General features: G+C 45.8%; 1 protein-coding gene across 1 annotated transcript; it reads right to left on the reverse strand.

Moving 5' to 3' along the window:
- Window positions 1-4,435: 4,435 nt before the first annotated feature.
- Window positions 4,436-14,294, reverse strand: LOC138171590 (keratin, type II cuticular Hb5-like). The gene is given in 10 exon segments (XM_069101121.1): window positions 4,436-5,496; window positions 6,138-6,169; window positions 6,562-6,782; window positions 8,166-8,291; window positions 10,161-10,325; window positions 11,060-11,155; window positions 11,273-11,333; window positions 12,357-12,565; window positions 13,873-14,019; window positions 14,021-14,294. Coding segments are annotated over 10 exon segments (1,524 nt in total). The 5' UTR covers window position 14,294; the 3' UTR covers window positions 4,436-5,302.
- Between the last annotated feature and the right edge of the window lie 234 nt (window positions 14,295-14,528).

Raw genomic sequence — 14,528 nt, forward strand, 5'->3', positions numbered from 1 at the left:
TGATGGGAAAAGTAACAAAAATTTCAGCCTATGTGTATACAAAATGGCTTATCTTAGAAATTATAGAGCATTTGAGCTGGAGAGAACCATCTAAATAGAGCAAAATAAAATAGAAGCTCCAACATTACTAAAATAGTAAAAAAAATCCACCTCTGCACTTGAGTTTCCACCCCACATTTGTGTAATTTCTCTGAAGTCAAGCCTACACTCTTTATAGATGAGGCTGCTGCAGCCCCAAGTGATGAAGTGACTTGCTCCAGGTCAACCAGCTAATTAGCAGCTGGGCTGGAACTCTAAAGCATGTTGTTTCCCATTCAGGGCTCTTTCCACAACACAGCATTATCTAGTCCAGGCCCCTCATTTTAGAAATGTGGAAAATGATCTTCAAAGATGGGAAAGGACTTGCCTCACCCCACACAGCTGTTTCTCATAGCTTGGTGATGATAGTTGGAGGGAAATGGATAGTTACCAGCTGATTATATCAATAAATCCTCAAATCTCTTTGTTTCTAGCATTGGTTTTTTCCTTGTTAATTATCTCTAGCTGTCTAAAGCTACCTCTTTCCCCCACTTTCATCGTCTAACCACCTGCTTCCCAACATGGCACCCCAAAGCAGAAGGCCCAGGGGACTTCTCTAGTAAGTCATTCCCAAGGTGATCATGTTCTGAGTTTGCAACATTCAGAGAGACTCAGGAAGGAGCTATAATGGTCAAAACACATGAAGTTCTGGGATTTAGAAAGATGAGAAACATTATAATTGATTTCCTCCAGACCATAAGTCAAGACTTGATATTTAAATAAGGCTGGAGAGGGCAACTCCTTTAGTCTTTAGATAACTTGTCTTTAGTTCATTTGATGGCTAGTGCTTGCTTAGTACTGGGGCTTCAAAAGGAAAAAGGGTTCTTAGTTCTAAGTAGAGCTCTGCTCATCCTGTAGATAGAGGTTTATTCAAACGAAGTGTATCTCTGTTTTGTTCACCTGTGTTTTCTTCGACCACTCACCTGCACAATTAATTGTTCGGGGCTCTTGCTTCCTGAGTATCTGTCAGCTACTTTTTGAAGTCTCATGTTTCTCTTTTGTAAATTCCTCTCAATAAAACTCTGTTTTGGGGTTAGTTTTGGCTCTTAGCTTTAAATCTTCACTTCTCTTCAAAGGAAAATGCTGTTACCATGAGAAACTGCCCTGGATATCGAGGAAGCATCTCAGAGATGCCAGTTGTCCGTCACAAGGGAAATTGTTTGAAAGAGGGGGGATGATTCACACCAGCCAACTGTAATCATTGGAAAATAGCTCGAGATGTGCAGCGGCCTTATCTTGGCAATGAAGGATGGGCTTAAAAAAGTACAACCAAATAACAGATAATAACCCCCCCAATCCTGCCTTTTGGCCTTTGGGATGGAGGACACAATGCTTCCCAATCAGATTTACCTCTGTTTGACCAAGGCAGATTTATACCAACCACTCAAGACAGCTTTAGGGATAGCTAGCTGGTGTAGTGGATTGAGCATTGGACTTGGAGTCAGAGAGACCTGAATATGAATTGGACCCTTATCAGCTGTGTGAGTCTGAGTCTCAATTTCCTCATCTATAAAATAAAGATGATGATAAGAGCACCTACTTCTCAAGGTTGTTTGGAAGATCAATGTAAGCCGTAAAATGCTATATACATTTTAGTTACTATTAGGAAATCTACAATCATAGAACTGAAAGGGAAGATTATCTAATCTAAAGTCTTGATTTTATTAATGAAGGAGCTGAGATTCAGAGTGGGAAGTCCATTGACTTGCCCGAAATCACAGTCAACTGGAATTCACAGTCAGGACCAGGGTCTTCCTAGACCTTTCCATTCTTGGTCAACTAACTTCTTTTTTCTACTCTAAGACCCTGGCATTCCCTCTGGGCATACTTTTGCCATGTCATGGGAAAATGGGAGCTTGAAATTAGAAATTTTCTGGGGTTGAAAGTTGATTGTATTGTCATTAAGGCTGATTAGATTATTGGAGCTTTTAAGACCAGAAAAGATAGTGAGGGGGAAGAAACCTGGTATGAATTCAGAACTCACACAATCATAGGATCATAGATTTCTTTTTTTTTTTTTTTAAAGCAATCGGGGTTAAGTAACTTGCTCAAGGTTACACAGCCAGTTATTTCTGGGTGTGGTGCTAAGTATCTGAGCCCAGATTTGATCCAGGTCATCCCAACACTGGAGCCAGTGCTCTTACTCGCTGAGCCACCTGGCCGCCCCTAAGCAATTGGGGTTAAGTAACTTGCTCAAGGTTACACGGCCAGGTGTTTCTGGGTGGGTGCTAAGTGTCTGAGCCCGGGATTCGATCTCCAGGTCTTCTCAACACTGGAGGCGGTGCTCTTACTCGATGTGCTACCTGGCCACCCAGGATCATAGATTTCAAGCTAGAATAAATAGACCTTGGAGGTCAGTTAGGCTAATCCTCTCATTTTATAGAAAAGGAAACTTAAGCCCAGAGAGATTCAATGATCTCCCCAGGGTAATATAATTAACCAGGATCAGAGGCAGTATTTGAACTCAGGCCATCCTGACTCCAATCTCAGCATATAGACTATTATATCATGTGAAAATACCAGAATCTTTGAGATGAATCTTTAGTAATCACTTAATCCAATAACCTCATTTTAAAGATGAGGAAACTGAGTCCCAGAAAAGAGTGGTGATTTGTCCATCTTCACAAAACGTGTGAGGGCTCATTCAACTCAATATTCCCTTCCATCTTTTAAAAAATGGGGTTCAAGGGGCAGGTAGGTGGTGCAGTGAATAGAACATTGGCCCTGGAGTCAGGAGACCTGAGTCCAAATCCAGGCTCAGACACTTGATGCACTTACTAGCTGTGTGACCTTGGGCAAGTCACTTAATCCCAATTGCCTTGCCTTGCCCCCTCCAAAAAATGGGCTTCAAGAGGACAAAAAGATTGTCATTTGGTGTCAGGCTCCAAACCCTCTCAGGCAAGGCAACAAACCCAACAGCTGCCAAACCCTTGAGACTAACACCATAATGGGTTTCACCTTCTCTGTCCCAGCCAAAGGAAGCTGAGGGTATCTATGGGCCAATCAACTAGCATTTTTTGAGCACTTTACTATTGTGCCAGTCACTGTGAAGGGTGCCAGTGACACAAAGTAAAAGCTCTATTAGTCCCTGTCTCCAAGGTATTTGCATCCTTTTAGAGGAGACATATACAGATGTGATTCTAAACCAAACACCAAGCAGGTGGAGGGTGATCTCTGAGGGGAAGGCACTAGCTTCTGAGTGCACCTGGAAAGGTCCCTTGAAGAAGTTGGAGCTTGAGTTGAGTCTTGAAGGAAGCCAGGAAGAGATAGTAGCAGGGAGAAGAAACTAGAGGGAGAAAATTGCCTGGAAAATGTTGCCATCAATGAGAAATGGAAGAATTGTGGTGGGAAACTGGAGAGCAGAGCCCATCTCTTACAGGTCTGCCCACCCTAAATGAGTTCATTCTTTGGCTATAGCAACAACAACAGAAGACTCTATGCTGGGCACTATGTGCACTTCACAAATATTATCTCATTTGATCCTTACAACAACCCTGGAAGTAGGGACAAGTCTCAGCAGAAGGGAAGGGAAGGGGTTTTAGCAGGAAGGATAAAGAGTCCCAGTGACATGGCAGCTAGTTTTGACTGGATGGAGTGGTTTCCAGGATCAGGGAATATGGGTTAAGAAAGATTTAATGGTCACAGGAGGGGGAGAACCATATTTAGAGAGGCATTAAAACTTCAGCAGCAAAGTTTGACTCAGACATGAGAGGCCAAAGAGAGGTGGTTTGCCCAGGCAGTCCTCGTGGCATCCTAATGCCTACTACTCTGTAGTGGATGGCTGGCAGGGAGAAGAGACCAGGGATAGGGAAGGTGGTGAGGAGGCATAGGCTAGGGTGAGGATTATTGCAGAGAAAGGCTGTGTAGAATTTGGTGACAATTGAATAGCAGCAAAATGGAGGCATGGAAGTGGGTTGTTATTGACATCCTGGGGGTAGGGCAATGGTGAGCTCAGTCTTGGCAGGTTTTGCCTTTTTTTTAAGACTGGGTTTCCCAGTCTTGCCCAGGCTGGAAGTTCAATACCCATTCATGGGCTCAATCCCAATACTGTTTGGACGGATTCTTTAACCTGCCCTGTTTCTCCCACTTGGCTTGGTTCCCCTTCCCTAGGCTGTCCCATAGTCCTGTCTCCTGGACTCACCATATTCTTGCTAGATTTAGTGTAGACACGCAGCCAGCTTTAGCCTTCCTGCATCTCAGAACTCCTGAATTAGAATCCCCCAGTCTTTGTGTCCCCAGCAGAAGGGACTGCAGGTATGTGCCACCACCTCAGGCTTAGTCTTGACATGTTAATGTCTCCTAGGACACCCACCCTATTTGTTCAAATACACACCTCTGAAACGCTGCAACAGTTTATTGAAATACAGAATGAGACAACCAGAAGGCAAGGCACCCACAGACATTTACAACAAAGAGGGATATACAAGAAGTGGCCTAACCTTATTCTCCACCCTATTTCATTCCATTAGTAAAACACCTTTTGTACACAATGGGAGGAGATCTGAAGCAATCACTATTTCCATCCAGTTTTCTCTGAAATGTATAAAGGTGCAAGACATATGTGAAATCCTCTTACCAAAGGGCTGCAGGTAGAAGGAATTCTATGCTATAACCAGCTTCTCAACTGCAAAACCACATCAGGAGGTTAGCCAGAACAGGTTAACCCAAAAGAAGGAAGGCAATCATAGACAAAACCACACAAAACAGTCAATTGCTTCCTGAAAGAGACAACCTAGACATTTAACTCACTAGTTTCCTGGCAGGGAGAAGGGAGGTATTGGAGTTCTGTTTCTATTTCCCTTGGATTTCCAGGCTATGGAAGTCATGTTCTATAGCCTTGAACCACCTCTGCCCAGAGGGATGGGTACATTTCCCAGGCTGCACTGCCACTAGGGGATAATTGGTGGTATCCTAGAAGGCGATGGTAGAAGTGAGATGACAATACTATGACGGGTGGGATTTAACTGGAGAGTTAAGGGAGTTAGAAATAAGTCCTTAAAAGGAAGTCAGATAGAAACCTAGAAATTGGCTCCCAAAAATGGGAGCCAGGCGGTGGGATGCAAAGGGCAATTTCCTGGAGTGTAATTTGGAGGTGAGAGGAGGAGGGTTAGTAGTCAGGAATGCAGTCTCAAGGAAGCAACAACACAGACATTCCATTCATCGTCAGTTCTGCGGCAGGAAGTTGGGAGGTGAGGGTACGCTTTCTGCATGAGATCCCAGCTCTCTATGCAAAGCGGACTGACCGGCTGCTCCCACAGCTGAAGCCCAAGGAGCGCGGCTGGCAGGGGGCACAGGAATCAGGTGCCATCACTGTGTAGCTCCCCCCAGAGGCAGAAGGACCGGAGGCAATCTGGAGTCCCGGGGTGGTGCTGCAGGTGAGACCCCCACAGGTCACCCCACCCCGGGAACTGCTGACGCCTGTGGGATAAGAGGCAGATGTGAAAGGGCTGAATTGACCCATCTCACATATTTCCCCATTACCATTCCCCCCTCCAGCATTCAGGGCATGTCGTAGGATTAGCCATCAACTAGGCATCAAATAATGTCTTGGTCATGGAATTTAAGAACCAGATGGGACCTTGGAAGTCATCTTGTCCAACTGCCTCATTTTAGAGACCCAAAGAAATAAGGCTACTTCTCAATATCACAAAGCTAGTTAAATGCAAAGATGAGACTAGAATTAGGACTTCTAACTCAGGGATCCAGTGCCCTAAAACGGCTTTTATTCTCAGAATCAGAACTGATTGATTTTAGGAAAGGAATGGGAGGAAGAAGGTCCCTTAGAATGAGGGGACAGCCTAGAAATGGTGATTGTCTTCCTCTGTTCTCATAGTCATATGGTTTCTCATGGGTGCGTTGCTGCCACCACCAGAAAGCTGTTTGCTGTAGATTTAGTCCCTGTGATCCACTCTCTCCCCTGGGACTTCCCAAGGACCCTTCTGGACACATGGTTGGAGACCACTGAATTGTGAAGATTATGGACCCAGATTTTTAAATTGGAACCACCAGCTTTGCCCCAAAAACCATGTCATCAAAGGGTTTGGGTGAAGGATACTTACAGACATTCACAGAGCCCACACCTTCACACAGCCTATGGGGAAAGGGAAAGAGAGAGGTTAGACCTGCACATCTCAAGTCACTTCCTCGACATAAGAGAACTATGCAGGGCATTCACAGGGATGGAGGGAATGTCTCTGGGTCCTGAACCCTTTAGTGAAGGCTTGTCTTTCTTGGATTCCCCAGACCTAAAGTCTCTGTAGGATATTGGACCTATTGTATCTAGAATGGGCAGAAATGTCTGCTACCCCTAAGCCACCTGGTCTGGACTCATATTCCACAACTCTCTTGGTAGGTCAGACCAAAATTCCACATTAGAGAGTTCTTCATGTCTATCCTTGAGCTTTTCTGCTGCAATGGTCGGAGATAGAGTTGCATGGGATATTCATCCCTTCTACATTCTTTCACGTCTCTGGGTGGTCTCACCTGTGCTCCTCGCCCTCCAGCAGCCGTTTGTAGGTGGCAATCTCAATGTCCAGCCCCAGCTTAGAGTTCATGACCTCCTGGTACTCCTTCAACAGACACGCCATGTCCTGCTTGGCTTTCTGCAGGGCTCCCTCCAGCTCAGCCAGCTTGCACTTGGCATCATTGAGGGCGGCCTCACCCTGCTGTTCAGCCTCTGCTACTGCGGCCTCTAGCTTACAGCGCTATGGGGGAGGTATAGAGGGAGGAAAGAATGAGAAAATGCCTTTTGGTTGTACCTCATGATGGGTAAAGAAAAGATGGTAGAGGAATGCTGAAGGTAGAAGGATATGGGCCGGGTCACTAACCAGGGAGGTACTGGGAGAAATGTGAAAGATAGGTAAGAACAAAGTAGTTCTTGGCTTCTTGATTTTTATCCTACAGGTTATACCTACACCAATTAAAAAAAATATCACTAGGGGGCGGCCAGGTAGCACAGCAAGTAAGAGCACCGGCTCCAGTGTCGGGATGACCTGGAGATCCAATCCCGGGCTCAGACACTTAGCACCCACCCAGAAGCACCTGGCTGTGTAACCTTGAGCAAGTTACTGAATCCCAATTTCTTAGGGGCGGCCAGGTGGCTCAGCGAGTAAGAGCACCAGCTCCAGTCAGGATGACCTGGATCAAATCCGGGCTCAGATACTTAGCACCACACCCAGAAATAACTGGCCATGTAACCTTGAGCAAGTTACTTAACCCCGATTGCTTAAAAAAAAAAATATCACTAGGATCTGTCGGAGCTACCCCAAAGCAATGAGAGATTGTAGGATTGGGAGATCAAAGTTGCCAAGTGGTGCTGTAGATAGTGTCGAGTCTGGAATCAAGAAGATATGAGTTCAAATCTGGTCTCAGTTTTGAGACCATACTACCTGTATGACCCTAGGAAAGTCACTTAACTGCTGTCTACCTCGGTTTACTCAACTATAAAATGGGGATAGCAATAGTGTCTACCTCACAGGGTTGCTGTGAGAATCAGATGAGACAGCAGTTGCAAGTCCTCAGCATGGTGCCTTCCTCTTTCCTTCCTATGACCCTTTGAGGTCATCTAGTCCTGTACCTTCATCTTAAAGGTGAGGAAAGCAGGCCTTAGGTTAAGTGACCAAGGTCACACAGGTGGTTGAACCCCCTTTTATAGCTTTTCAGGGTCACTTTCCACAATCCCTCTGGGAAGTCCATGTTATAATTTCACATTAGAAAGTGCTTTGTAATAACTGTAGTCTCTTCTGGAGTGATTAGAGATAGTTCCCTGGTATTTTTCATATCTGAATGGATAGGGGTCCCCAACTTCTGCATCCCCCAGAGCTGAATCTATTCTTCTGACTCCAGGGTCAATGGGAGTCAATGACAACATTCTCGTTTTTATCCAGTCCTCCATAATGTGTGACATGGTAAAGTTTCTTATAAACGCTCTGGGTTTCCCCATTTGGAAAATGAGTGCTGAGGCTTCACACACAGATATACTGAAGTTGGGTTCAGAAAAGTCTATTATGTTGTTGGCTTTGGAAGGGGAAGAAGGAGAAGGGTCATAAGGTCATTTGCACAAGGACTTGCCCCCTTATCACTTATACCTGACACTTGGCATTCTCGATCTCAGCAGTCAGCCTCTGAATGATGCGGTTCAACTCATTCATCTCCTCCTTGGTCCTTCGAAGGCTCTCCCCATGGCGGATCACTGTGGCCTTCATTTCCTCACACTGGATGACATGACATATGGAAGTGATTAATGAAGCCAGTCCATCTGTTGGGGATGGGGACACTTGCTGCTCTCCTGCTCTGAGCCCTAAATAGTTCTTATCACTTCTAGTCATACTCTTCATACTGGGTTTCAAGACCTTTCTACCCACTGTCACCATCTAATTTTACCTCCTCCTCTCCATCACTGCCACTAAAGTCTGCCATTTTCTCTCTGTAGCTGTATCTCCATCATGGAACTCTAAACCACATATCCCAGATGTCTATCCTACCTCTTCCATTAGACCAAGATCTCCCCCATTGCAGAGCACATTCCAGTAGAATGCCAGTTCTTGAGGGCAGGGACAATTTTTAATTTTATTTTTGAATTCTTAGTACCTTGAACATAGTAGTCACTTGACAAATGTTTGTTAGATTAGACTGACAGACTAGCTTGCCTCTTCCTTCTGGCTTTTCTCCACCACATATTATTATTATTATTATTATTATAATCATCATTTTAGGGGTTGGAGGGGTGCCCACGAGGCATAGAGTACTAATGCATGTGGGAAGAGTGACCAACTGGGGATTAACCAGGTGTGCAAGTAGAAGGTGAATGGGTATTTGGAAATACATGGCATTTCCATGAGTATTTAGAAGCAGAAAATTATAAAATGTTAGAGATGGAAAGAACTTTAGAGGTCATTTAGTCCAAAGTTCTTATTTTATAGGTAAGAAGAGCTTCACCGTGATGGATTAATTCATAGCCTTCACTTTCTCAAAAACTAAGGGATGATGAGGCTCTGAGAGGTTGGGTGGGTTATTAGAGGTCACACTGCTGTTAAGATTGGAAAGCTGGGACTAGGAAAAAAAAAACACTCATTTACTGGGAAATTGGGATGAGGAAAAAAAATCTCTCCTATGCTGGGATGGAATTAAACATGGTAATTTTCCTGATGGGTTTTTTTGAAAGGCAATCTTATGACACTCATTCCCTGGTTTATGCATATTCATTTGAATGCCATTTTGTGAGTCAGAGAATAAGGCCTGGCATAGATTTGGGAGCCTGATAGTTTATGGTGAGGCTCATAAATCTATGTCTCTAACATGACTGTGGATCTGCAGTCTGGCCCCTTTGTTCCTTTATTCCTGACTTAGTTTTCTCCACTCCTATATGGAAATGCTTCTCACAGAGCTGTAGAGGGCTCTGAGAATCTCTGTCCCTTTTGATGAGCTCCTCCTGGGTCTTGGAGTTTGGCTGCCTTGGGAAAAAAACACAAGGCTCTGGCCATGCTGACCCCATACTTGATGGAGCCCCTAGTGTGTGAGTGTGAGTGTGTGTGCGTGTGCATGTGGGTACACCATATGATATCAGCATGAGAAGGGCAGAAATGGAGCAGACCAAGGTTAGAAAGCTGAAGACGGGGTAGAAAGCAGGGGAAAGAATGAAAGAAAACAAAGAAAGTTATAGAGCAGAGGAAAACAGATATATAGCTTCTGCCTTGGAGACCAGGCTTGGGGGGGAGGGGAAGGGGAGAGGCTGTTCTTCCTTTGAAGCATGACCTGAAAGAGAAAGCCTCTTTACATACAAGCTCTGCATGGTGTGGTAGAAAGATGATTGGATTTGACGTCAGGGAATCTGTGTATTTAAATCTCAGCTCCAATACTTAATAGCTATGTGACTATGGGCAAGTCATATCTGCTCTTGGGGACTCCTATGTCTTCATCTGTGAAATGGGTATAAAAGTATATGTAATGCCTACTTCACAAGATTGTTGTGATAAAAGGACTGCTTAGCCCTTAAAGCACTGTAGAAAAGTGAGTTTTATAGCACCATCCATCCCTGGGCACATGTGACCCAAGTACCAAAGCATCCAGAGCTACTGACGTACCTTAGTGCGGTACCAGGATTCAGCCTCGGCCCGGCTGCGGCTAGCAATGTCGTCATACTGAGCCTTGATCTCGGCCACGATGCAGTCCATGTTCAGGTCACGGCTGTTGTCCATCTTGACAATGACTGAAGTGTCTGAGATTTGTGACTGGAGGACCCGGATCTCCTGTGGGGGCCAACACCCAACACATTCAGGCCAGGCCCTCCCACCTCTAGAGGATAGAGGAAAGCCCCCCCTTCCCAGGGGCCAGGCAGGGCCTCAAACACGACTGCTTCACACATGCATTCACATATACATGTACAAGAAAACACACATGTACAGAAGTGTATCTCACTTCACATCTAGCCAAACACATGTACCCAGACACACACATAACCAGAGACCCACATACTCGCATAGACATATGAAAAGAAAAAAAGAGCAGGCTCACATATATACATATTCACATAAACACAGTCACACATATAGACATATACACATATGCCATGCATGTAGACACTTCATGTGCATTCTTGTCCAGCTTGAAATTCTGTGTTTATATTAATAATAGAGGACTGTTCTCAAGGCCAGGAAGATCTCATTCAAGTCCTGGCTCTGACACAGGACCCTGAACATGACACTAACTCCAAGGCTAAGTTACAGGCCAGCTCCCGGTCACCTGTGACGGTGGTCCTTCCTTGGTAGTACCCGACAGCAGCTGAAATCACTGGGCCGCTAGACCCACTCATATGGCGATGTCCAGATGGATGTGCTCACAGGCACATGTCCATTATGGCTTACATTCACACATCCCAGAGCAAGCATCCTCGCATGTGCGTGCACAGACATGCCCATCTACCCTCTGACAGCTGACTCACTGCCCTGGGATGGCTGCCCGGCTCCCTCCCCATCCCCCTCACCTCCTCATACAGGGCTTTCAGGAAGTTGATCTCCTCGGTCAGTGCCTCAGCATTGGCCTCCAAGTCAGATTTCCTCAAGTAGGCACAGTCTACATCCTGAAAATGGGGAGGAAAGGGAAAGTGGAAGCATATGGTGGCAGGCCTCCCATGGAAGCCCCCCAAAGAGGCTGCCAGAAGGACGGCTGTGTCTGCCATTTCTCTTGGCCTACTCACCTTCTTTAGCACCACAAATTCGTTCTCAGCTGTGGCCCTCAGGGCCACCTCCTCTTCGTACCTGGATGTGGGGACACAGAAGAGAAGAAGCTGAGGACGGGGGCCCACATTCTGAGCCGAGCCTCATGACCCAGGTCTGACAATCAAAATGAAAGTGCCCTTATACACTCACTATCTCGCTCTCTTTGTTGTCCCGAACCTGCCCTGTGCATTCATCATTCATGGGTCAATCAATGGAAGCAGCTTGGAAGGATAGGTAGATCATTCTTCCTGATTGGTAGCCAGGGAGACCTGGCTACCTTGGACCCTTACTAGCTATGTGGCCCTATGCGAGTCACTTAATATCTCAGGGCCCCAGTCAATTCTCTAAAATTCTAAGTTCAACTAAACAGGATAGTGTAATTAGTAGGACACTGAACTTAGAGTCAGGAAGACAGGGATTCAAATCCTACCTCTGACACTTCTAGCTATGTAAATCACTTAAACAGTCCATGTTAGTCACTTACACTAACTAACTGTAAGTAAGAGGTAAAATGACTCACTGGATGAGCCACTGAATCTTTTAAGATCCCAGTTTCCTCAACTGTAAAATGAAGGGGTTGGACTCCATGTTCCCTAAGGCCCCTTCCAGCTCTGAATTTATTATTCTGTGACCCTCTTCGGGCTGGATTCTCTGCCAACCGCAAGGTCCCCATTTTTCTTGATCAAGAAGAATCAGGAGATCTTTTTTGTAAAACTAACTTGGGGAGCTCATTAGTCATTGGGCTTGGTAGGCCTTTAGGAAATTAGATGGCTCTATAGTCTCCTGTTACATTTCTGACTTCTGCTAAAGTTAATTCCATCTGCTACATTACTGTTTTGTTAACCCAAGTCATGAAACAAACCATGAACCCATATTTTCTCATGTAATTGAGGTAAAATTGTGACCTGAGGTCTGCAAGGCCCCAGATCCGCTCACACAATGAGCCACTCTGCCCTCACTGGGTCCCTTGTCAACCTCTCTAAGTCAAGTTATTAAAGAATGGCAAGCTTCAGAGTCACCTCCCATGAGGATCTCTCAACTCCCTCTCCTCCCATCACTCACTTTTTCTTGTAGCCCTCCAACACCTCCTGCATGTGGTTGAGCTCAGAGGACAGGCGCCCACTGTCAGCTTCCACGCACTCCAGCTCCCGCCTCAAGGTCTCAATGTAGCCATTGAACAGGGGCTCCATGTTGCTTTGGCAGCATCTCTGGTTCTGGTAGAAATTCCATTTCGTCTCCAGCAGCTTGTTCTGCTGCTCTAGGAACCGAACCTGCAGCACCAGAGAGAGAGAGAGAGATATCATGGGTGAGCCTGTAGCTAGACACCGGGCAAAGGAAGGCAGGCCACACTCATCTATAGGACACCATCCTTGCCACAGGGTGAAGGAAAACACAAAAGATCAATTTCCACTCCACGTCTCTCAGGATGGGCTTTGCCCTTCTTAGGGAAGGCCTTACCTGGTTGCCTAGAACATTAAAACCAACTAAAGAATACCCATATGAGAAGATGCCACTGGATTGATACCATTTATCTCCTTTAAGTATTCTTAGAGAGCATCGTTGAACATCATAGATACTTAAGAAAACTCTGTTGAATGTGTCATTGGACATCTTAGTATTAGAGAGACTGTCAGGGTCAATCCTGCAGAAGGGCCATCCAGATTGCCACTCCTGGAAGAAGGGCAGGAGCCCATCATCTGCCTTTCCCTAACCTCATTTCTTCCACTGGCCATTGAGCAATTTGCAAAATGTATCTGTTCCTTCCATGATTTTTCTATCCTTCTAATTGAATGTAGAAAGGCATACCCCAGAAAAACAGGAAGAATTTTGACTTGACAGACTGAATCTATCACTGGCCAGCTGGAAGATGGTGGAAGAGTAAGCCGCAATGTCTGACCTTTGTTGAAAAGAGTATTTCCACCTCTAGCATTATTTTTGAAATCAAAGGGTAGGCCTGAATCTTTGCGCTCACTATCTCTGAAACCTTAGACTATTTGCTGACTCTCTCAGGATCTGTTTCCTTATTTATAAAATTATGGGATTGGACTGGCTGGCTTCTACTATAACTTCCAGCTCTAAATATATGAAAAGCTGTTAAGTCATTTCCTACTTCCACTCAGACCCTCAGTTTCCTCATCTTTAGAAGAGAGACATTAATATCTATTCTTCCCGTCTCATGGAGCTATTGTGAGAATTGAATGAGATAAGGTCATAATTTGAAAATTACAAATGCTGTGTCAATTGGAGGTATTATTACTGTTTTTCTGCTTTCTGGGCATGTCCCATTCTTCCCATCATACTGGGAGTTCCCAGAGACCTGTGCTCTCTCCCTCTATGTTAATGCCCATTGCTGGACTCTGCATGAAAGATGGAAGGCCACATGGTGCAGCAGGTGGATGCCCAATCCGGCCAGCGCACCTGAGTTCAAATTCTAGCTTTGGGGTTCCTCTGAGCTGCCATTTTTTTCATCTGTAAAATAACGAGGTTGGATTGGATGACCCCTGATGCCCCTTCCACCCCTCTAAATCAATGATCCCGTGATCCTACAGTTCAGAAGGGGCTAGGAGGTGACACTGACCTTGTCGATGAAGGCGGCGAACTTGCTGTTAAGACACTTGATCTGCTCCTTTTCCTCATGCTTCACGCACTGGGCGTTGGGGTCGATCTCCAGGTTGAGGGGGGTCAGGAGGCTCTCGTTGACAGACACGGTGGTGATGCAGGGGGGGGCTGGGCCCGCACACTCCCCCAGAGCGATAGCCGAAGCTCCGGCCGCAGCCCATGGAACGGTAGCCTCCCACGGAGATTCGGGGGCCACAGGAGCCCACGTTACATAGGCTGCGGCTTCCAAAGCCGGTCAGTCCCCTGTAGCAGGACACCCCACGGTATGGGGCAGCAGTGATGCAACAGCGGTTTCCCGTCTTGGGGGCCACAGCTGAGCAGGAGCTGAAGTTTCTGGTGATACCACATCCTGAACTGATACGATAGGAACGGCAAGACATGTTGCTGGGATCTGAGTGGTGGTGTATAGAGAATTGACGGGTATCAGCAGCAAGAGAGTGGGGCTCAGATTCCTTCTATTCTCTCTGATCCAACTGAGTCCTTTTATTAGTGGGCAGAGGTGGGGTTGGCTGCATAAAAGGAGTGAAAAGGCATTTTATCTTGTTTATTAGCTTGGGGAGTTTGCCAGCAACTCCCCAAAGACTCATCTTAATGGTGAGCTCAGAGGCGACTCTG

This window comes from Petaurus breviceps, unplaced genomic scaffold, assembly GCF_028583685.1.
Source record: "Petaurus breviceps papuanus isolate PSGF00001 unplaced genomic scaffold, PetGlider_PUasm1.0 454, whole genome shotgun sequence".
Lineage (NCBI taxonomy): Eukaryota > Metazoa > Chordata > Mammalia > Diprotodontia > Petauridae > Petaurus > Petaurus breviceps.